The sequence below is a fragment of the Octodon degus genome, unplaced genomic scaffold, assembly GCF_000260255.1.
Source record: "Octodon degus isolate 3935 unplaced genomic scaffold, OctDeg1.0 scaffold00065, whole genome shotgun sequence".
NCBI lineage: Eukaryota > Metazoa > Chordata > Mammalia > Rodentia > Octodontidae > Octodon > Octodon degus.
Genome location: NW_004524641.1, coordinates 8,525,068 through 8,547,091, shown reverse-complemented (window position 1 = coordinate 8,547,091; position 22,024 = coordinate 8,525,068). Strand labels below are relative to the sequence as shown.

General features: G+C 41.2%; 1 protein-coding gene across 4 annotated transcripts in view; it reads right to left on the bottom strand.

The window, feature by feature from the left end:
* Positions 1 to 5,764: 5,764 nt before the first annotated feature.
* Positions 5,765 to 22,024, bottom strand: part of Slc25a12 (solute carrier family 25 member 12) — a 120,163-nt gene continuing 103,903 nt past the window's right edge. For all 4 annotated transcript variants that reach the window (XM_023719159.1, XM_023719160.1, XM_023719161.1 and 1 more), the window contains 5 exons: positions 13,312 to 13,452; positions 10,949 to 11,087; positions 8,384 to 8,542; positions 8,178 to 8,268; positions 5,765 to 6,435 (listed from right to left, as the gene is read on the bottom strand). In XM_023719159.1, the coding sequence (XP_023574927.1) occupies positions 6,234 to 6,435; positions 8,178 to 8,268; positions 8,384 to 8,542; positions 10,949 to 11,087; positions 13,312 to 13,452 (732 nt within the window). In that variant the 3' untranslated portion in view covers positions 5,765 to 6,233. The remainder of the gene's footprint in view (positions 6,436 to 8,177; positions 8,269 to 8,383; positions 8,543 to 10,948; positions 11,088 to 13,311; positions 13,453 to 22,024) is intronic.

Sequence of the window (22,024 nt, the reverse complement as noted above, 5' to 3'; positions counted from 1 at the left end):
AAACCAGAAATGCCCTGAAGGCATGTTCAGGTCTCCACCCAAAAAAAAAAAAAAAAAAAAAAAAAAAAAGAAAGAAATGTAACTTCTGTATTTGGCAAGGTCAGTCAAATCCCCTCAGGATTTACCCTGAAACTCTGTGCTGCAGTTTGTAGATCCTTTGTCAGTGTCAGCCATGTGGATGAGTCACATCAGCCAATTAATTTTTGATAAGAGCACTAAGGCAATTCATTGGAGAAGGGTGGTCCTTTTGAGATCCAGTGCTGGGACACTTAGATATCTACATGCAAGATAAATTTAAGTTCTTCATACCATAATTAACATCAAAGGGATCAAAAATCTAAACATAAGAGCTTTTCAGAGAAAACATAATCTTCGTGGCCATAGAGGAAGTAAGGAGCTTGAGTTTATAGTTGACTCTTGAAATATGATTAAGGGAGAGGGCCCAAAACTGGATTTAATAAATATAAAACTGTTGTGCTACAAAAGGCACCATTTACAGAACATTTTGCAAATCTGATACAGGACTCACACTCACAACGTATAAATAGCACTTCCAACTCAAAATAAGATAAACCGCAGGTTGGAAATAGCTAACATTTGAAGAAAAAAATGTTTATTAAGCACAGGAAAAGATGCTTAGCGTTACTATTAGGAAAATGTAAATGAAACCACAACATGGAATCACTCTACCTCCACTGAAAAGCTACAATAAAAGACAGGCAGTGACAAAGCATTGCTAAGGTTGCAAAACTGACCTCCACCCATTAATGCTGGAAATATAAAATGAAACATTTCACACTTGGGGAGGTCATAAAAGTGTAGCAAGATTGGATTGTAGTGATGGTTACAAAGCTCAGTAAAGAAAATCTCAGTAGGATTGGAAAGAAAAGCTACATGGGCAGGATGGTGCCTGCTATAATCTCAGCTACTTGGATGGCTGAAGCAAGATGATCCAGGTCAGAAGCTAGCCTGGGTGGTTTGGCAAGAACCTGTGGGAAAAGGAAAGGAAAAAAGAAGAGGGAAGGGAAGGCAAGGAGTGGGGAAGGAAGAAATGAAAGGAAAGGAAAGGAAAGGAAAGGGGAAAATTATACTGCCAGACCAACTTCCAGTCTACAGTACTAGAATGAGTCAGGTAACGCTAGAAAACACTCAGATAAACCTATGAGGCCTTCTATTAGACAATTAGCATACGAGGTAATGAAAAATACTATCAAATGGCAGGACTATTTCAGAGCTATCTACTAAAGGTGTTTAACCCCCAAGCATGATTCATTGATTTAACTGGAGCAGAAGACGTTGTTGGAGTAGTTGGTGGAAGCTGGACTAACTCTAACGCTTGGCTAGAGAATGTCCTTATTCAGAGACGTGTACTGATACAGTCATGAAGTATGTGGGGGAAAGTGTAAATGAGGGGACTTAGGAGAGAGGTATTGAAAGAATTCATTTTACCTCTTCAAACTATTCTATCCATCTGAAAATCTGGATAGTGAAGTCAGGATATACTTTTTTCTTTCATTCCAAAAATAACATTTGAAGGGCTATAATTTATAATACCATCCAAATATATGACATATTTCAGAGTATAAAAAGGTTCACAAGACATTTTGGTGATCACAAAACTTTATTAAGACACTAAAGAAGGGGTCAGGGACATGGCTCAGTGGAATAAGTGCTTCCCTGGCAAGTGCAATGGCCTGAGTTCAATCCCCAGTTCTGCCAAAAAAAAAAAAAAAAAAAAAAAAAAAAAAGACACTAAGGAAATTTAAACAGAGAAATAGGCTCATGGCTTGGAAGTTCTCATTACAAATATGATATAAATTCTTCCAAACTGGATCACAGGAACTCTAAATTTTCACTGTTTGTTGGGTGGAAACAGGTAAGCAGCTTCTAACAAGATGAAAACATTTGCTAGACTACAGATCAGAATTTTTTTTCTGGATAGGTAAAGATTACTTAGGGCCAGTCAAATAGCTCAGCAGATTAATGTGCCTGCTTAGGCAGACTCAGCAGCCAGGGTTCGATTCCCAGCATGCCATGTTGGCCCTGCCCCTGGGACGCACTGAGACAGCGATTGAGACTGGGCATGGTGGCATGCATCGGTAATCCCAGCGCTTGGGAGGCTTAAAATTAAAATGTCAGATCACTACGAGTCTGATCTACATAGTGAGACCCTGCAGACCCTGTACCAAATACATAAAAAAATTTCTTTTTTTTTTTTAATTTTAAAGAGAATAAAAAGAACAATACAAAGAATGAATACCATAGTGAAGAAAGTGTAGACTGGCACAGAAAAAGACCAGCATAACAAAACAAAGAGCTCAGAAATAGGTTTAGCATATATTGACACTTACCATACCAGTGAGGTGCTTCAAAGCTGTCAGGAAGAGGCCTTTTGAATAAACCATGCTGACCAGTAGGCTGGCTGGAGAAGTGACCCTTACCTCACGCTCTATGCCAGAGACACTTCCAAGTCAAAAAGAGAGGCGATGGAGCTAGGTGGTGCACGCCTATAATCCCAGCACTTGGGAGACTGAGGTAGGAGGGCTGTAATGAGTCCAAGGCTGCATAGAAAGTTAGTTCTGCCAAACCTTCAGCTGCATAGAAAGTTCAAGGTCAGCCTGGACGATGTGGTGAGTCCCTCTCTCAAAAAAAAAAAAAAAAAAGAAAAAGAAAAAGAAACAACAACAAAGCAAAAAATAAAAAAATGCGTGAGTCAAAAAACACACAGTATTTAATTAGGCAATCACTAACTACATTTTTGACCAGAGAAATTTTTAAAAAATAAAATGCAAAATAAGTTGCTCTTAAGGAAAAAGTTGATGTGTTTGAACATATTAAAATCAAAATGTCAATCTATCAAAAACACTGGGAAGATAAGCCACAACACAAGCAGATTTTGCAGTATGAACAATTTACAGCATCCGGAATAAATAACCATCCTACAACCTAGTAAGAAACAGGTGAAATTTTTTAACATGTTCTTCATTTACAAGAGACCAAATCCAAATTGCCAATAAACATGAAAGGTGTTCAACTTCATTTGATAGAAGGAAAATGTTAATTAAAACCAGAATAAAAGGCTGGGGAGATGGCTCAGTGGAATAAGCGCTTCCCTGGCAAGCGCAAGGGCCTGAGTTCAATCCCCAGTTCTGCCAAAAAAAAAAAAAAAAAAAAAAAAAAAAAATTCCAATTTATACCTACCGGTTTTTTTCAGAAAACATTCGATTCTAACAGACCTGTTGTCTGTGGTTCCACTGTTAGAACATACTCCTTTCCAGACGTAGATTCCGCAACACATGGTCACAAAACCCGCTGCAGCACTGTCCTGTCTACAGTAGCCTCAAACTTGGAAAAAAACAAACATCCATCAAGAGTAAAATGGAAAATAAATTCTACTACATCCATACAATGGAATAGACTATGGCCACACAACAATATGAATGAATCTTACAAACATAATGCTTATCACTTGATAATATAAGCGCTGCGGGGGGCCACCTACCTTGTACCTCACCGTGCTGTGATGAAGGTGAAACACAGAGGCCCAGAATAGGTTAAAATATAGGGGGAGGGTCATGTCTCCCTTCAACAAAGAGCCCCGAGTGGCAGGCACACTTCTTTCTTCACTCAGGTCAGGGCACAAGCCATCAGTAAAGCAGGCGCTTTTCTGGGTAAACAACAAGGTGGCTGGTGGCTTTTCTCCCTGCTTCCTGCAGCAGATCACCACCACTCACCACCCACCCCCCACCAGGCCAGCTGGCCCTCAACCTTTCTGGCTGCTCTCCCACAAGTTTCAAAAATAGGTAGCACGTGGATGCTTAGGGTTTATGTGAGCAGTGAAACTGCAAAGAAAGGCTCAGAAATGAAGAGCAGAGAGGGGACTGAAGTGGAGAGAGGGGTTGTAGTGGAGAAGAGCCACAGAGGACTTCCAAAGTGTCGGGAAGGCGCGACCTCCTGGACCGGTGGCTGCACAGAGGTTACCATCATCATCGGGGGTCGTACTGGGGCAAAACCCAGAGGCACTCACCCCTGAGCCACACTGCCAGGTATCTCAAAGTTTTCATTTCTGAGCAATAGCCTCACTGCATTGTGTAAAATGTACAAAGATGTTTTTCATTTACTACAGCATTGTTTGTAGTGGTGAAATATTAATAAATGTCAATAAAGGAAACTATAAAAATTCATAAGTCACACAAGGAAATACTATGCAGCTCTTAAGAATGATACAGTTTTTTACAAACTGACATTGGAAGGTCTCAGAGACACACTCAGTAAGAGTAACACACATAGCCTGCTTTTAAAAATACAATCATATATGTATATTTATAAAGCTCATATAAACAGACTACAGATTTAAATTTGTACTCTCACCTCTCAGCACTGACTTGAGCAGGAAGCAGTGGGGGAGGAGGGCTATGAGGGCACTTTCCAGCCTCACTCATTACACACTCTTATTACTGTATGTTATTACCTATCCACGGACCATTGTATGTGGAAGAGCAGAAATTGAACACAGGACCTCACACTTGCCAGGCAAGCACTGTGCCATTGAGCTGTATCCCAGCCCCAGACCACTGAATATTTTTAACAAGTGGCACAGCAAAACAGTAGTATGATTTGTTCCATTCTAACGAGACTAATGGAATACATTTGGAAATAACTTGCTTTCACAGTGAAGTCTTATGTTCTCAGAGGCCCTAAGAGGTTCTGTTGGTTACAGGGCTGTCACAGTCCACTAAGTGACTCCATCTCCGCGCTTGCCCCCTTGAGATCCCGCATACACGCTGATACTGGCTCGCAGGCAAGGGCAGTGTTTCCCAGGTCACTTCACTGACGTAAATAAACGACGATGCGCCACATCAAGTCACATCCACAGGAAAACAATAAACCTAAATGTGCTGTGAAAATGCATGTTCAGGTCCAAATTAATAACCACACCCTTGGTGAATGGCTTGCAGAATAAGTAGCTTTCACATGGTCTCCTGAAGACCTAGACCCCACGCAATCACTGCCAAAGCGCTTTGCTTTCTTCTTCCTTCCCTCCCTCCATCCTAGAACTTTCCAAACCAAACTATTTCCTATAAAGGTGGGAGAGAAGGCAAACCTGACTGTGTGCTATTTAGAATCAGTGGTGAGTCGGTACAGAAAGCACTATCAATGTATTCGTAAAGAAAAATCCAGGGGGCTGGTGAGATGGCTCAGTGGTCTAAAGCACCTACTTAGAACAAGCTAAGCTAAGCAAAGCACAGGGACCGCGGTTCAATCCCCCAGCACCACATACCAGCCAGCCCCGCCCCCTGGTGGGCTGAGCTGCCCCTCACACACACATACACACACACAAATAAATGTTTAAAAAAGAAAAAGAAAAATCCAACTACATGCATACATTTTGGTGTGCTTCATTTTCAACTGGAATCAGACCATCTGAAAGGAGATTGCCAACGTATCCTTTACTTTACATATCCTTGGCCTTTGCCTTGCCGTGTAGGAAGAAAGCAAAATGAACAAGTAATGCTGGAGACCACCTGGTTTCCACCCACTGAGAGGCACTGTCCCAGAAGTGCTTTGTGACCAACAGAGAGGATCACACGCTCTTTAAGTACAGAGAGCGACACATCAGCCACGGGAGTTAGCAGCCCAGTGCTGCAGGAGCTGACGGCTACACTCTGCTGCAGTATCACCGATGCATCACTCGCAGTATGACTTTTATCAGCAAATCCCTTCTCACTCCAGAATAGAGAACAAACTAGGAATTAAGTACATCCAATATTGACACTTTATTTCCGTAAGTCACCAATAAGAGATTTAAATACATTTATTCTTATGTGACTCTTAATAAAACACTTTCAAAACATTCTGTACATTTTAAGCCACTCCGATTGTTACATTCTATAAATGTGATTGGCTGGGATGAGGTGCCGAGATGTCTGTACAAAGATGTACAATATGTACAGTCACTGGGAGGACAAGCTGGGCAGAGTAGGGGCTAGAACACTAATTCATGCCACGGCTTAGAAAATATTTCAACAAATAAGACTAAAGCTTGAGACTGCCTTGTGGTTTTTTCCCCTGGGCAAATGATTACTTTATAAACAAATATATGTATATGTCCTAGAGAAAGAATAGTTTGACTCCCCGCTCAGCCAGCACCATGCAGCTGACCGGATACATCACAGGACTGTTCTTCTTGCCTCTCCTCGCGGTGCCACTCTGCCACTCTGTCGCCCACTGCATCATGGAGCCGCTGCTGCCGCCCCCTTTGGCTGAACCACAGCAACACTAGGAGACTTAAATTTGGGAAGATAAAGGCCAAACTTGTTTTCAATGCCAGCAAAAGTGGCTGTGGCAAGTCTGTATCCGCCGATGTGATCAGGATTGGCAGGAGGAAGGTCTGCGATGCGTGACTTGGGTGTTGGTTCTGAGCCAGAGGGCTTGCTGTTGGTGGGAAAAAGCCCAGGGTTAGCATGCTGAAGGCGGGGATGGCGCCTTGCGACTCCACACTCAGCCTGCCCCACGTGCCTCCACTTTGTCCACCTAGCTGCTGCACTAGCTGTGACTGATAACTGCTTTATTTTTTGTATTTTAAGGAAGGGTCTACAAGGTGTTCAGGATCTCACTACTAGATCGAACTCATAGTGATCTGCTGTTTACAGCCTCCCAAGTGCTGGGATTACAGGCATGCACCACCACGCCCAGGCTCAACTGCTGTCTCAGTGGGCCCCCGGCAGGGAGTGGTGGCGGTGGCTGGCACGGGCAGGCCTGGAATCTAACCTCCAGTCCCTGTGCCTGCTTGCAGGTGCTTCAATCTGCTGAGCTATTTGGTCAGCCCCAATAACTGCTTTGAAAGCACCATATTTACATATTTGTTTTGGATGAAAAATGGGAGATATAAATCCATATGTGCTTATGCATATATACATATACAAATATATGTGCCCGTACGGGTATAAATAGACAGGACACAAAAGCGAGGAGGAGCAGAAGAAAGTGCATTCTTTGGGTAGTACCACTGTGGGTTTTTTCCTTTCTACCTATTTTCCAATTTTTCTGTAGTAAGCATATATGAAATTAACCACAAAAATATGTATTTCTTTTATTCTGACCAATAGTTAATTTTTTCAAATAGTAGGCTCCTAAAAGTTATCACCAAAATGAAAGAGAAATGGATTGAGTTTTTATTTTCACAGAATATGGAAGCACAGAAATCCTGAATCTTTTTTTTTTTTTTTTTTTTCAGAACCAGGGGTTGAACTCAGGCCCTTGCACTTGCCAGGAAAGCGCTTATCCTACTGAGTCAACTCCCTGGCCCCAAGAAATCCTGAATCTTAACTGTACATGTAAGGAAGACTACTGTTCTCTTTTTTGTATGGTTTCCTCACCAATCAATAGCTAATTCCTTTGAGCAGGAGAGGGATTCCCAGGTTTATGAGATGCCAACCAGAAACAGTATTTGGTCTTCTGCTGAAAAGGTACTAATTGCTAGCTTTTGGGTACAACTTCACTTTAACTTGAAAATTAAATAATTTTTCTTCTCTTCAGTGTAAGCTGTGAGTCCAAGGCTTCACACAGCCCTAGGTGTGGCCTATACACTGCCAACGATTATGTCCATGGGCAGAACCTCTATGAAACAACTGGGGTTTTGGTAATACATTAGCTCCATGACTATCTATCTATCTATCTATATACTTAATAATGATTAATAGTGAATAATGAAATATCAAAGGTGCAAAAGTGCTTGGATCTTTGAAAGAATTCACCAGAGAATTACCCATGCACATTTACATTACTTCTAGTGAAAAGGTCATACAATAAGATCCATGTAATATGGACTAACTCCATAAAGTTTGGTATTTTCTTATAATAATAAAAATTACTCATAACATTTTGCTACCTCCCTAAATGTTTCCCAACTAGTTGCTTAATATATATAATAGCATATATATATATATATATATATATATATATATATATATATATATATAATGTACCATAGTTGTGTATTTTATCATTCTTTAGGGTTTTAATCTCATTAACACTGAAGCATTTAAACCCACTACCTTGAAAGCATTAAAGGATTCTATCTCTTCGAATCTTCTCTAAGTTTATTTGTGAACACAATAAGCATCTGTTCTGGGTTTAGTGACTTCTTTGTAAAGGAACTGAGCAGCTGCACTTACAGGCCTCCAAAATCGATGTAAAACCACCGCTGGAGAAGTTCATAGGTGACCAAAGTAACCCCAAACTGGGGTGAGGATCGAAACACTCGAGCTGAAATAGAGGGGTGAGGATGGGGTTGTGTTAGAACCAGGATGATAGCGGCACCAGCAGGTCTCAGGGCACAGGACGCTAATGCACCAGCCACGCTCTGTGTCCCAGCCCTTACCTGCAGTCCCCTTCCAAAATGCTGAGGGCCCTTCTTCCCGGAGGATCTTTCTGAAACAGTCAATGACACCGCTGTATGTTGTCTGGCCAGCGCGAGCGGCCACTTGCAGTCTTGTCTTGATGACATCAGCAGGGGTCACCAAAGAAGCAGCAGGCACACCTTGCAGAACAAAGACACAGTTAACTCATCCCAAGCAATTCATAAAGGCTAGAAAAACCGCGATAGCTAAGGATACGATCTGCTGCTTTAACCGCCTGAGGGGAACACAGAACTCCTTCAGCTGATGACTAGGCACTAATGAAAAAAGGACCTCAAGGTGCCTACTACTTGCTTCAGTAATGATCAGGGTAGAATTATTTTGTTTCCTTTCTGAATGAAGAAAATCACTCTACATTGCATGCATCTGGGGGGCGGGAAATGAAGAATGTCAATACAATTCCTCCGTGTTCTCTTTCAGATTCAATTATTTTGCCTGCTTTTTTTCTCCCTTAATAAGATACAAGTATTATCATGTATAAATGTTAAGAGGATAATGTCAAGTTAATAAGCTGCTGAACAAATCTGGCCTCTAATTGTAGTGATTTTTCGTTGGTTTGCTGGTTCTTGTCCACCACACCATGGAGGTGAACAGCACTCCTAACAACTGCTCACCTGTTGGAGGGGCTACCTTGTGAGGCGAGGCGACTGTGAATTCTTTCAGACAGCTTACATGACAGGAGCCATCACAGCTGGGGCATAAAGAGGCCGCGCAACCAGTTAAGCAGCAATGATCACAAAAGGCCTTTTCATCTATGCCCTGCGCTTGAGCTCCCTGGGGCCATGTTGAGATTGATCAGCAGCAGGACACAGAAGATGGATTTCACAACTACACCTTTCACTTATAAAACAAAACAGGGCAAAACGGAGCACCACAACCTTCCCCAAGGGGATGAAATTCAATTTGGCCTAAATATCACTGTATCATCCCCAGGCAAATGGAAGTGGTGGCCTCGTGGGGGCTCCAGTAGAGATTAGGCAAAGCGCCCCCCTTCCCTACACCCCTGTACCCCAGGTAGGTGGAGCTAGGCAAGCTGCCTGCCTCGTGGGGCAGGAGTTGGGATGTTCCCGACACTGGACGGCAAAGTTTTAGACCCCAAAATTATTCATCTCTCATTTTGGGAAGATAGCAAATGGCTGGGAGAACAAAGTTGGTACTAACTTGCAAAACGTTCGCTTATTTTGTCAACCACTAACAAAATACCTATTCCTGACTAGACGGCTCCTCTCTGGTGGGTTTGTTCTCCTTTTTTTGGTGTGACTGGCAAATGGTGGTTCCCATTTAAACAGGAATGCTGGCTGAGGACCAGACATAGGGGCTGGATGAACGCTCACTGATGAGACTGAGCGGGAAATTTTACTGGTTTTACCAAAATATCAAATGCTGGAGGACAGGGAAGTTTCTGGACCCTAAGTAAGGGCTTAGAGCTCTCTGAGGGAGCCTTTAAAACTTTTTCCATGCTCCTCTGTCATCACATACAAGAACAGCAGCACGTCTGCCTTAACACACTCAGAGCCAAGAGCTCCCCACACACCCAGCACCACGTTTCAGAGGAAGGTAGGGGTCTTGCTGTGCAGCCGAAGTTACCAGCAGAGAACAAAGCTGGAAAATAAGAGCCAAGTAGGGAACATGCGCCCAGCTGACCAGCAGCGTGCTGAGCGCGGCAATGCTGAATTTCCAGCTGTGACAACCAAGGCCACCTGGTTCATCCAACTGCCTCTTTCTAAACTCAAGGCCACACCTGTGAGGGAGACCTTTATTTAAGGCCTCACTGAGGTACTCTGCACCTTCCTGTATTTGCTAGGCTCCTGTCTCAAATGGAATCTCTTCCATGCCTTATCAAGAATCCTAGACTAGGTAGAGATTTTTTACTTATTCCACTGACAATACTCAGTTCCTGGTATCACTACATTGGCCACATCGGGGAGACAAGGATAAACAGAGTGAAACTGACTGGGTCCTTGAGTGGCTCTCAGCCTAGTACAGAGGAGAAAATGTAAGCAAACAAAATGCAAAGAGTCAGAGCTATGAAGATCAAGCAAAGGGTGATTTGCTTACTTGGGTCTCAAGGGCTATGGCAGGAAGAACACAGACAGCTTTCTGAAGAAAGCCTAACTTTGAACCAAATCATGGAGACTCCACGGTGGAAAAACTGAAGGTACACGCTAGAGCTGCGCATCAGCATGATGTATACAACAAAGCGAATGATCTGATGAGAACTTTTCCCCGTAACGCTGGGCTTGGCTGCCCCCAAGGTCGCACGGCACAGAGGCTAAGGAACATGCTAATGATGAAAGCCCAATTTAGATAGGCAGATCTAATTTGGCTCCAAGTTGCAAAGCTGCATTAAGCTGTTTATCCACATTATGCAAATGTAATTAACTCTCATCAGAATTACAGCACATCCCACAAAGGAGAAAAAGCAATCATATTTAACTAAGTAAGACACAAACAATAACTATTCCAGAAATAAAGAGGAAAAGTATCAGAAGGAGGATTCTTCTAGTTAAAAAAAATTCTGCTGTTACCTGCCATAGCTCCAGCTGCCAGGAGATTTATACCTCCCACGTGTCCATTTTCATCAGCGAGAAGGAGTTTGCAATGAGCATAAACAGGAAAATAGATTGCAGAGAAGGGAATGTCTCGGAGGAAACACGCTTTGGCACCCTGTCACATGGGGAGGAAATAATGCAAAACAGTGTGTAAACAGTGGAAATGCCCAAATGGGACCAACGGGCTGGCAGTGACAGGCCTGAGGTGTCCCTCAAACAGCACTGGAACTGATATGGAAGGGAAATGGATGTGGGGGACACCCAGGGGGCACAGGGGAACATGCATGACCCCAGGCTTGCAAAAGGAGCTGGATCCCAGGTCCTGGAGCCCTAGACTTCTCAGGCAAAAGTGCACTAGCATTTTTCTTATGAGATTCAGGATTTTTAAAACAATCAAATTTTTTTTTATTGTCAGAATATGAGCTCTACCCTCTTAAATTTTTAATAGTGCAGTGCAATATTAATTAGATGCACAGTGCTCTATAGTGGATTTCCACAGATGATTAATTTCACATACCTACACCTGAAACTATAGTCATTAAACTAGAGTCAGTTTTTCAATATTAATAAAAAATTCAATTCTCAAGCCTTCAGGGCTGGGGCCACAGAGAGGGCTTAGTAAAATAAGCGTTTGCCTGGCACGCGCAAGGGCCTGAGTTCAATCCCCAGTTCTGCCAAAAACAAACACCATCAAGCCTTCAGGGCTTTGGTAGGGAAGGGAGCTGAGGGAATCAGGGGAAGGAGAGAGTGACCACAAGTCCCAAAATTAATAGGAGTCATAAAGAGAGCCCCCCAAAATGAACACATTATCAACTCGTATCAGTGGAGTCTCTGCAGTGCCCGGAGGAAGCAATGGGGGAGGGGATAACTATCCTAGGTGAGGGGGCAGAGACACCACAGGGGTGAGGCACTGCATGCCTGTAATCGCTACGGGGGCGGGGAGCTGAGAGGATAGGGAGTTTGAGGCTAACCTGGGCAACATGGCAAGACCTTGTCTCAAAAAAGAAAATAAAACAACCCCTGTTACCACCTCTCTCTCTCTCTCTCTCTCTCTCTCTCTCTCTCTCTCTCTCTCTCTCTCTCTCGTCTTTGTTCACCATATCCTAAATAGCAAAGGATTGGGGAAAACCCAGACAAATACTTCAGCAGGAGTTTTCCATAGGAGTGGAAAACCACCAAGGGAAGAAACACCGTTCGCTTGTGACTGAGGTCACAATGAACGCCTCCCCTGCCTAGTCAGCAGCACATGGTACTGCACTGCCAGGGCCTTCCCAATCCAGGCAAGTAGTAGACCCTGGCAGTTGGTTCCCTACCGCATGGTCCACCCATTCCCCCTCCACCAGGGCACCGTTCTTAAAAGATAAACAAAACAAACAAATGTCCCAAGAAATCTAAAGGAAAATACAGAGAGAAACAATGTGTGTAAATTCAGCTCTCAAAAAAAATTCCAAAAATAATGGAAATGCGGGAGGGGGCAAGCATGCACAGAACTCTCCAGTGAGACGCGTGGTCTCCAGAGCGCCCAGCAGCTGTGTGATTCTAATCTGGAGAATTTCTAATTTCTAACTTGCAGATACAGAAGCAAATTTCAACATTTCTGCTGTGATAGAGCTATAAATAAATCAGATGCTCTGGGAAACAGTGAGTTGCCTATAGTGGTTAAATTTATGTATTCTCTCTTATACCAGGCAAAGGAATGATAAGCAACGTCCTTTCTTGTTTAAGAAAAATAATAGCTTCTGCTCCATTACATCTGATCTATAATGACGGCAGCGAGTAGACCTGCAGGGAAGGAATCTATTGACGGGCATTTTGCTAAAGTACAGTACACTGTTGTTGTTCATGTTTTAATGGAATTCATTATTGACAAATCCTACCACTTAACTTCTTAAAGACCTGAAGCCTACCAAACTCAACTACTGTTTTACTGTCGTCAAATTATTAAGACAAAGGAAAACTCCGACTGGGAAGATAACAATAGAGATAACTCTGACTCAAAATATATGACTACTGTAAACTTCTAAGCCCAGCCAGAGAGCACACAAAAAACTTTTCCCAAACTCATCAAGTGAAAGGCTGTGACCTAAGGCTCAAATCCTGCAGCTTCAGAAAAGCTGAAGATGACAAAAGAGGAATCTGTGTTTTTGTACCCCACCGCCCTCAATAGAAAGTCCTCATTTTTATTTTCTGTCTGATTTTCTCGCCATGGATACACGGGGACAAGAATGCTTCTCTAATTGGGGCAGGCAGAAAGGCCTGATCTCCTCCGCCTTCTTACACATTAGCTCTGGATACATCATACGTCACACACTCCGCGATGGCCCAAGGTATCTACCCACCTTATACAGACCGAAAAGCCCCAAGTCCCGGAGCACATTCAGCGCACTGACTCTGGGTCCTGTGGTGATCTCTCCAGCCACCTGCAGGCGAATCTTCACAATCTCCAGTGGGTTGGTAAAGATGACCTGGGAGCCTCCAGCCTGCAGGCAAGGGAGGAGAAACAGGTGATTCCCACAAGACAGCCTATGGCAGTGTAAGCGGAACACCCCAGCAAAGCCTCTGATTCTAACCATCCTTACACTTCTCTTTGTAGAGCAGCGAGAGCCCCACACTCTAGCTGACGCCTGAGGGGCTCCCAAAGTTTGTCTCGGGTCATTTGAAGGCTGGGTTTGTTTCTATTTGAAATGTCAAGATTGCTCCTCAGACCAGTCTTTCCAAGATCACCCCAAGCACATTTAAAACAACAAAATTAATAAACCCAATTTGGAAAACAAAAGTGAAGCCAGATGTGGCTGGCGGCAGGTTCTCCCACAATGAAAGGGAGAGAAAAATTAGGAGACTGGTATCTTTTACGCCCTGGAGCTAGGATTCCGATCTACAGTCGTTCTGCTCTTCTCTTAGCACATCCTCTCCACCCTGCTAACCTGCTCACTTGGCCTCACAGAGGTGCCAGAAGCCTGAGCAAGATAAGACTACCCCGGTTCAGATCCTCAAATGTCTGAGCCCGAACCAAACTGCAGCCAGTTTGACACAACAGGAGGGAGTCTGGAAAGAAAACGCTCAGTACGCTTTCAAGACAAAACTAGAAGAATTCTTGAGGGCAAAGTGAGAAGTGGCACAGGTAGTTAACTGTGCGTACAACACCCTCAGATCAAAGCCACATTCCACATTCTCTCCTGGTGAGTGACAGAAATTTGAATTTCGATAATCAGACCATATTTGCATCTGAAACCAGCCTACTAGAAGGGGGAAAAAAAAACTCAGAATGTTTAACATAACTGCTACTAACTCCTTTTTTGGTTTCTGCAAGACAATGGATGTGTATGTATGATCATGGATATTTAAAAATAAAATATATATTATCTCCTTTCATACAATGAAAAAAAAATCTCATTTTACATTTTCATTTTAAACTGTGGCTGCTCACATCATATAATCAGAACTATATTCATACAATATCCATAATCATATAACCACAATTACATAATCATAAATGTAATACGTGTCCCACGTGAAATATGAGATATTGGCCTCATTGTGGTGTCATTCCCCAAGTATCAAAATGCTACACACAATGCCCCCAGAATATTCAACAGCACTTCAAGGCTCTACCTGCATCCACGTTTCTCATTTATTAAAGTCCAAGGCCTTCCAAGACCCATTCCATAGGGCAGCAGTGTGGCTCAGCCCATATTCCAAACCACTGCGAGGCTACAACTCCCAACTACTCGGGTTCCAATGGTGATCCCTGACTACTTTGAGCATCCACAGAGGCTGACTCAGACTCTAGATTCTTTTCCTCTTCAGGGGAGCTTTCTGCCCTGCATTCCCCGGGGCCCTAATCCTCTTTCTGTCCACCAAGCAGGGAAGTACAGCAATTTGCTGCCCCCTCCCTTTCTCTTCCCCCTCTCCACTTCTCCCCTCTCTGCTTCCTACAACTCACACAGGTCCCCCAATGACGTACTGACCCAGTTTTACATGTTGATTTGCCTGCGTTTCTCTCTTTTAATCTGTCACACTGCAGGCATGAAGAAACATTTCAATGTTTCAACCCAAGCAAACAATACTTTCAAAAGGATTGCTGGGTAAAAAATTATGTTAAAATGATAATCCAAATAACTGTTCCTGTAGCCAGTATTAAGGACCAAACCAATTGGAAAAGTTTACTACTTCCCTGAAATCTCTTGTTTAAATAATACTTACAAAGACCATCTTTGGGAAAATGTGCTTTATATTCTAAACTAAAGAAGATTAAAAAGAAAAAGAAGAAAAGAACAGAGATGAATTTTTTTTTATTATAATCCTCCAAATTTGCCTCCACCAGACAGTGTCAGTCCCTGGGTGCCAAGTGTTAATTGTGGATATTATGCTTAAATACACTCAAATTTCTTTCATGTTTTTAATAATTAGTAAATTAAAACATCCTGCAGAGGGGAGCACTCTGATCTGGATGCCACCCCCAACCTCACAGCTCCCTCTCCCTCTCCCTCTCCCTCTCCCTCTCGCTTCTCTCATGGACTCCTTTGGAAGTAATTGCCAGCTTATGAGATTTTACTCATTTAACAATTCCTCAAGTATTTTTCTGAGTGTAAAAATGAGGCTTTCTAAAACTCTAGTAAAACAGAACTGAGAGAAAGAGATGACCACATTTTAAAAGCTATTCACATTCATAGTTGTATGCTTTGAAAATTAGTTACCAAGCATACACAGTAAGTCCCAACAATGCACTGAACATAGCGACCAAAGTAAATGATGTAAATTTATAAACATATATAGTCTAGTAAGGACACGTGGAAACAGTGACAGTATAACAGTGAGATGCATGTCCATGAGTTTATTTCATAGCTATATACGCTACCATATTTGAAGGAGCAAAACTTCTAACAATTATCTACATAGGTTGCGCTTTAAAGGCTAAGGTGCATTTTTAAAACCTTAAAATACATTTAAGAACATGTGAGGAAATATGACCCAGAAACACTGAATATTTTAGGAAAGATGAAGATTACTACTTGTTTAAAACTCTGGATGTTTGTAAACTTAAAGGAAAAAAAATGGCAAATGCCACTGACCTTCTGTAAACCTGTGGTTGACCACTATCTCATACATATTAAACTTAGGACAGAGGGGGGCAAATAAAATCTGAAATTAGTTCAATTGTGGTGGTAAAAATCTAGCAACATAGAATGGAGATCACATTACCATACGCCGGTAATCATATTACCATTCTAACACCCTAATGATTCTAAGTGATACCATTAATATAGTAACCTTTTTCCAAAGGGGCAAAAACTGTTTATAGTAAGTATAACCATTTAATATATAAAATTTCATAAATGTTAGCTGGCCAATGAAAAATATAGTACCTTATTTATACAAATATGCTTATCTGCTAATTCTAATAGCAAGAAAATTAAACAGAAAAATGCAAATTCCTAATAAGAAAATAGCTAAGGAGCAATAATTATATGATCTTAATAAAGTAATATGGTAATAAAATCATGCCAAATCATATAAACAGAATATAAAATATTAGCTATCATCCATCAAAAATGTTAAAAATACCTAAGTTTATCAAAAGATTAAACACTGATACATCCTGGGAACAGCAACTGAGTAGCTGAGAGAAAAAAGCTTTCATGGTGTCACCGATTGTCACCTTCTGTGGCGCCAAACAGTCATGTGGACTTAACTACTCATCCACAGTAGAGAAGAAGCAGAACCAGTCTCACAAAGCACGGTTTCTTTGTAGACTAGCTCCTCTTTCACACATTCTCTCCCATAGGATACTTGGCAATTTTCATTTTTTAAATGCATCTTTTAAACTAGGACTGGGAGATAGCTCAGTGGCTTACATGCCTGCCTGGCAAGTGCAAGGTCCTAAGTTTCATGCCCAGTACCACAAAAAAATAAACAAATAAACAAACAAACTAGTCAACACTACTTATCTGTGGATTCAAAACCTTAAAAAGTTTGTCTATATGAACATAAAACAAACCTAACCCATCGAAGCTAATGACCTGAAATAAGAGATATCAACATTTGTAAAATTTTAAATTAAACCATAATGACGGGCTGGTGAGATGGTTCAGTGGTCTAAAGCACCTACTTGGAACAAGCTTAGCAAAGCACAGGGACCACGGTTCAATCCCCCAGCACCACATGCCAGCCAGCCCCGCCCCCTGGTGGGCTGAGCTGGCCACACACACACACACACACACACACATAAACAAATAAAATTAAAAAAAAAATGGGGTATACCGATGAATGTCCATTTTGTATCTGTGTATTCAAAGTGGTTAGGATAGATATATAGTTGCATTCTCTTAATGAATAGAATGATTTGTTCTAATGGTGTTTGTAAATAGGATCACAAGTCCGCATCTTGTACAGCAATTAACCACTAAGAAGAATATATGCAGTGTATTATTTGTTGAAACTGTGCTTCCGATTTGATTTGAAACTGTCTCATTGCTATCTGTTTATCAATAAAACTTTGAAAAAAAACCATAATGACAGATGACACATTTACATGGCACTGCCTAATTTGACACCTTGCTGCTTCTGGCGCTGATGTTTACATTAGACAACATATTACTGTACACCACTCCTTTGATGAATTAGCTTTGAGCCTCCTCAGCCCTATTTTTCCTTCATCAAGTTTGCTCCTTATTTTTCTTCAGAAGATGCAAGCACAAATATTAAAACAAGCTACATGCTTTTATTTTTCAGTATTAAACTGTATTTTTCTGGTTGTAGAAATGAACTTAAAAGACATAAAAAGAAGCCAGGAATTTCCATGTCATACAAGAAAAATAGAAGCCTTCTGAATTATTTTTTTTTTTTTAGAAGAAAAGACCAGATTAGGGGCCAGGGAGATGGCTCAGTAGAATAAGTGCTTCCTGGCAAGCGCAAGGGCCTGAGTTCAATCCCTGGCTCCACAAAAAAAAAAAAAAAAAAAAAAAGAAAGAAAAAAGAAAAGAAAAGATCAGATTACATATGTCTTTGTTTTTCTTTTTTCCTTTTGCTTGCTTGTTTGTTCGTTTGTCTGGCAGAACCGGGGATTGAGCCCAGGTCCTTATGCTTGCCAGGCAAGTGCTTATTCTACTGAGCCATCTTCCTGGCCCTGTTTTTCCTTTTGGAAACTTTTATGTATAATTCTTTCTTTTTTTCTTTTTTTTTATAATTATTTCTGCCTGTCTACTTTTCTGTAAAAAATGAGGTGTACAGATTTTTAGTTCCCTGCTATGAAAAGTGATGTGGTAGCAATTTTATAAATGTTGCTTTCTGATTTTTATCAGTAAAAAAATTAAAGTTATTAATTTGCAAGTAGTAAACTTCATATTTTTATTTCCCTTCCATTTTAGTTTAATATAATTTGCAATAAATGGACATATTGTGTTTCATAAAACATTATAAGGATTTTTAGTTTCATGACCATGATGGAATATTGGCATTTTGATGAAGACTGTTCAACATTTGCTTTTACGTTTGTCACCAAATTTTATTATTGTTGGGAAAAAAAATCAATTTTCTTTTTCTAAATAGTTTGACTTTGGCAGCTTTGTAAGGGAAGTTAGAGGTGTTTAGGGTCGGCTACTCTCAATTTGCAACATTGCGCTATTGAGAAATACGTGTTCAGTTTTCATCTGCTGGTCTGGGCCCAGTTCCTATCTTTATTTTAGAAACACCTACTGCAGTGTGTTACGTTTCTTGACATTGTCAGCATAGGTGTGCGCTTTTGGGTACACACTCATATGTACATGAGATCGGGTGCATCCAGGGTGGTATGGCCTTACACCACGCTCATACTGAAATTCTTTTGCATAAAATAAATGCTTTTAGATGTAAAAAAAAAAAAAAAAAAAGACATAAAAGGGAACAAATTCCATTTGGAATAAGTGTTGCCCGTACACAAAAGGAATGGAAAGAATGCAAAAACTTCCATGTAACCTTGTAGCACATAATTTTTACAAGAAAATAAACCAACTCAAGTTGACAGCAAAAGTCAATGGGACAAGGATATATAAGGCCTGTCAGCAGGCCTCCCCTGTGCCCGAGGCTGAGGGCTACACACAGGATTAAGCCTGTTCAACCTCTGTCCTCACAATCGAACCCAGGGGCAGGGCCTACAAGGGGGCTGGGGGCTGGGCCCTGTTGTGCTGAGTCCCTTGCTGATTTCTTTGATCTGTTGTCTCCTACAGTTTGGAACTATTTCTCTACAACCACAAAATATTCAATTAGAGCAACTCATTATACAGCCTTCCCTTATACAGATTGATAAAAATCTACTGTTATTTGTTTAAGTCACACCAGCTCTGTAGGTGTATAAAATACATGCATGTAAAGTAACAGGACACATCAACAAAAGCCACACAGAATTAGTTCTCACTAGGACTAAGCCAAGAGCAACAGTGGCAGTGCCTCATCTTACAGATCAATTGCGCATTCTTACTTTTTCTAAAGCCACAGAAAATACTAGTCCTTTCTAAAATAGTCTTAAAACAGTGACGGTCTAAAAGCAACAAATTGCAATATGTTTCTTGTTGGGTAGGTATATACACCAGGATATTATAAAACTATGTATACTTATAATTAGGGTGCTGGTGTCCCTCCAAAATTCACTTTGGAAGCTATTAATTACCAATGTGATAGCATTAAGAGATGGGGGCTTTGGGAAGGGATTAAGTCCTGAGGGTTCAGTTCTGCTTGCAGGACTAAGTGTAGAGCCCTTCTAGAAGAGGCGGCGGGGGCTGCCTCATCCCTCCATGTGAGGAGGTAGCAATAAAGCACCATCTTGGGAGCACATAGCAAGCCTTCACCACACCGAGGCTCTGGACTTTACAGATGTAGGAGCAGCAGTTACTGTTGTTTATTAGTTGTCCAGCCTAAGGTCTATGCTATAGCAGGCTGAACGGGCAAAGGCAGTAAGAGCCAAGATCCCTATGTACATAGCTGACATAAATATACAAGGACTTCCAATGTGTGCAAGCGAGCGAGCGAGTGAGAGAGTGTGTGTGTGTGTGTGTGTGTGTGTGTGTGTGTGTGTGTTTACATAAGCACAGTGGGACCACTCTGATTCCTGCAGAAGGGAGGCAGAAGAGCTATTTCCAAACAACTCTCCAAAGATGTCCAAGATCAGCTTACAAAGGAAGGCACAGAGATTTCTTTCGCTAGGAAGCTGGCCAGCTACAGATCTTGCCCCTAAGGATCAGAAAATGCTACAATTAAAGAACTGTAGGCTTTCTGCTTCAAACATAGGGTATAACACTTGTGTAAATTCAAGGGAAGAAGCACAAGGGAAGGAAAGATCCTGGGTTTAGAAGGCTGATGCCCTAGACTGCCATAAACCAACCCCGCCCTGAAAACCAGGATTTCAACAAACACCCTATGTATCCCACAGAGCCTGTGAGTGCTAACAGGAGAGCACCGAGCAGGCTGCACTCCAGGCCCCAGGAAGGGGCGTGTTCTCTAGGATGTGGCTCCACAAGGGGCTGGGAAGCTCACCTGCAGCACAAGCAGATTACCTCAGCCCTTTGCTGAGCAATAAATTAATTTGGGGTTTTATGATGTCTGTCTGCTCAGAAGTAACACACTCTGAAAGAGATAATGTGGTCTGTCAGATAACATGGAACCTGACCTGTGGTTACCATTTGACAATAAAATATCAGGTACTTACCAGCCAAACCTTTGGAAAGTACACATAGGCCAAGCCACTTAGGTCTTCAAAACTTTCTACTTTGGTATTTAAAACTACTCCCCCTTCAGTTATAGGATATATCCAATAAACTACATAATTGATTGCTCTTTAAAAAACAAACAAACAAACAAACAAAACCACAACCACCATGAAGAAAATAAACAAATGATTCATTGGGGAAAATATTTATAACACATATATCTGACAAAAGACCATATCCACAATCATAAGGAACACCTATAAACCAATAATAAATATGGAAAACCTAAAGGAAAACCTAAAAGACTTGAACAGGAATTTCACAGAAAGATACATGAATAACAAATACATGAAAGAATATTCAACCTCTTTAGGCATCAGGAGAGTACAAATTAAAGCCATAATAACATAACCTTTCACACTCGCTAAATGCCTATTATCAAAAAGAGAACTGCAAACAGGATGTGAAAAAACTGGAATGTGTGTAAAATAGCCTATCTTATCATAAAGGTTAGTAATTTCTTTTCAGCAGTTTAAATTGAAAACATCTACCTTATTCTACTTACTTATTATACTTTCATCCAAGAAAAATAAAAATGTACATTGAAAAAAAGATTTATACAAGAATGTTTATAGCAACATTATTAATAATAGACAAAATCTGGAAACCACCCAGATGTCCACCAACAGAAAAATGGATAAACAAATTGTGGTAGATTTATACAATGGAACAATAGTCAACAAAATTAAACACAAAGCAGATACCTCTACACAACAAAAGGCTCAATCTCTGAAAACTTATGTTAAGCAAGATGTGGAAGAACATACTTGGGATACTCCATAAGATGAAGCAAAATTTATGACAGGAATCAGAACTATAGATGCCTAGAAGAGGCATGGATGAATTTTTTTTTTTTTTGAGTGAAATGCTCTTTATCTTATCTTGGATGGTGATTAAATGCATGATATATTTATATTCCTGTTCTATTCCTAAGGTGGAATGTTCCCATGTGACTCCTCCTTCTCTACATGACAGCTGCTTACATTTTTAATCAGGAAGTTAAAGCCAACAAAACTCTCCAGGGGGAGGGCACACAAATGTGTTTGTGCACATGCATTCTATAAGGGCTTGTATGCATGGTATGCATGTACCCTCTAGGAAAACTTAGAAGGAACTACAACAAATCCTAGCAATGAAAAATGAAACAGTCTTTTGATGATATTTGTGCTCAAAGCTTAAAAAAAAAAAAAAACCCCAAAAACTAGAGTTAAAAACTGGTGTTGGGGCTGGTGAGATGGCTCAGTGGTCTAAAGCACCTACTTAGAACAAGCTTAGCAAAGCACAGGGACCGCGGTTCAATCCCCCAGCACCA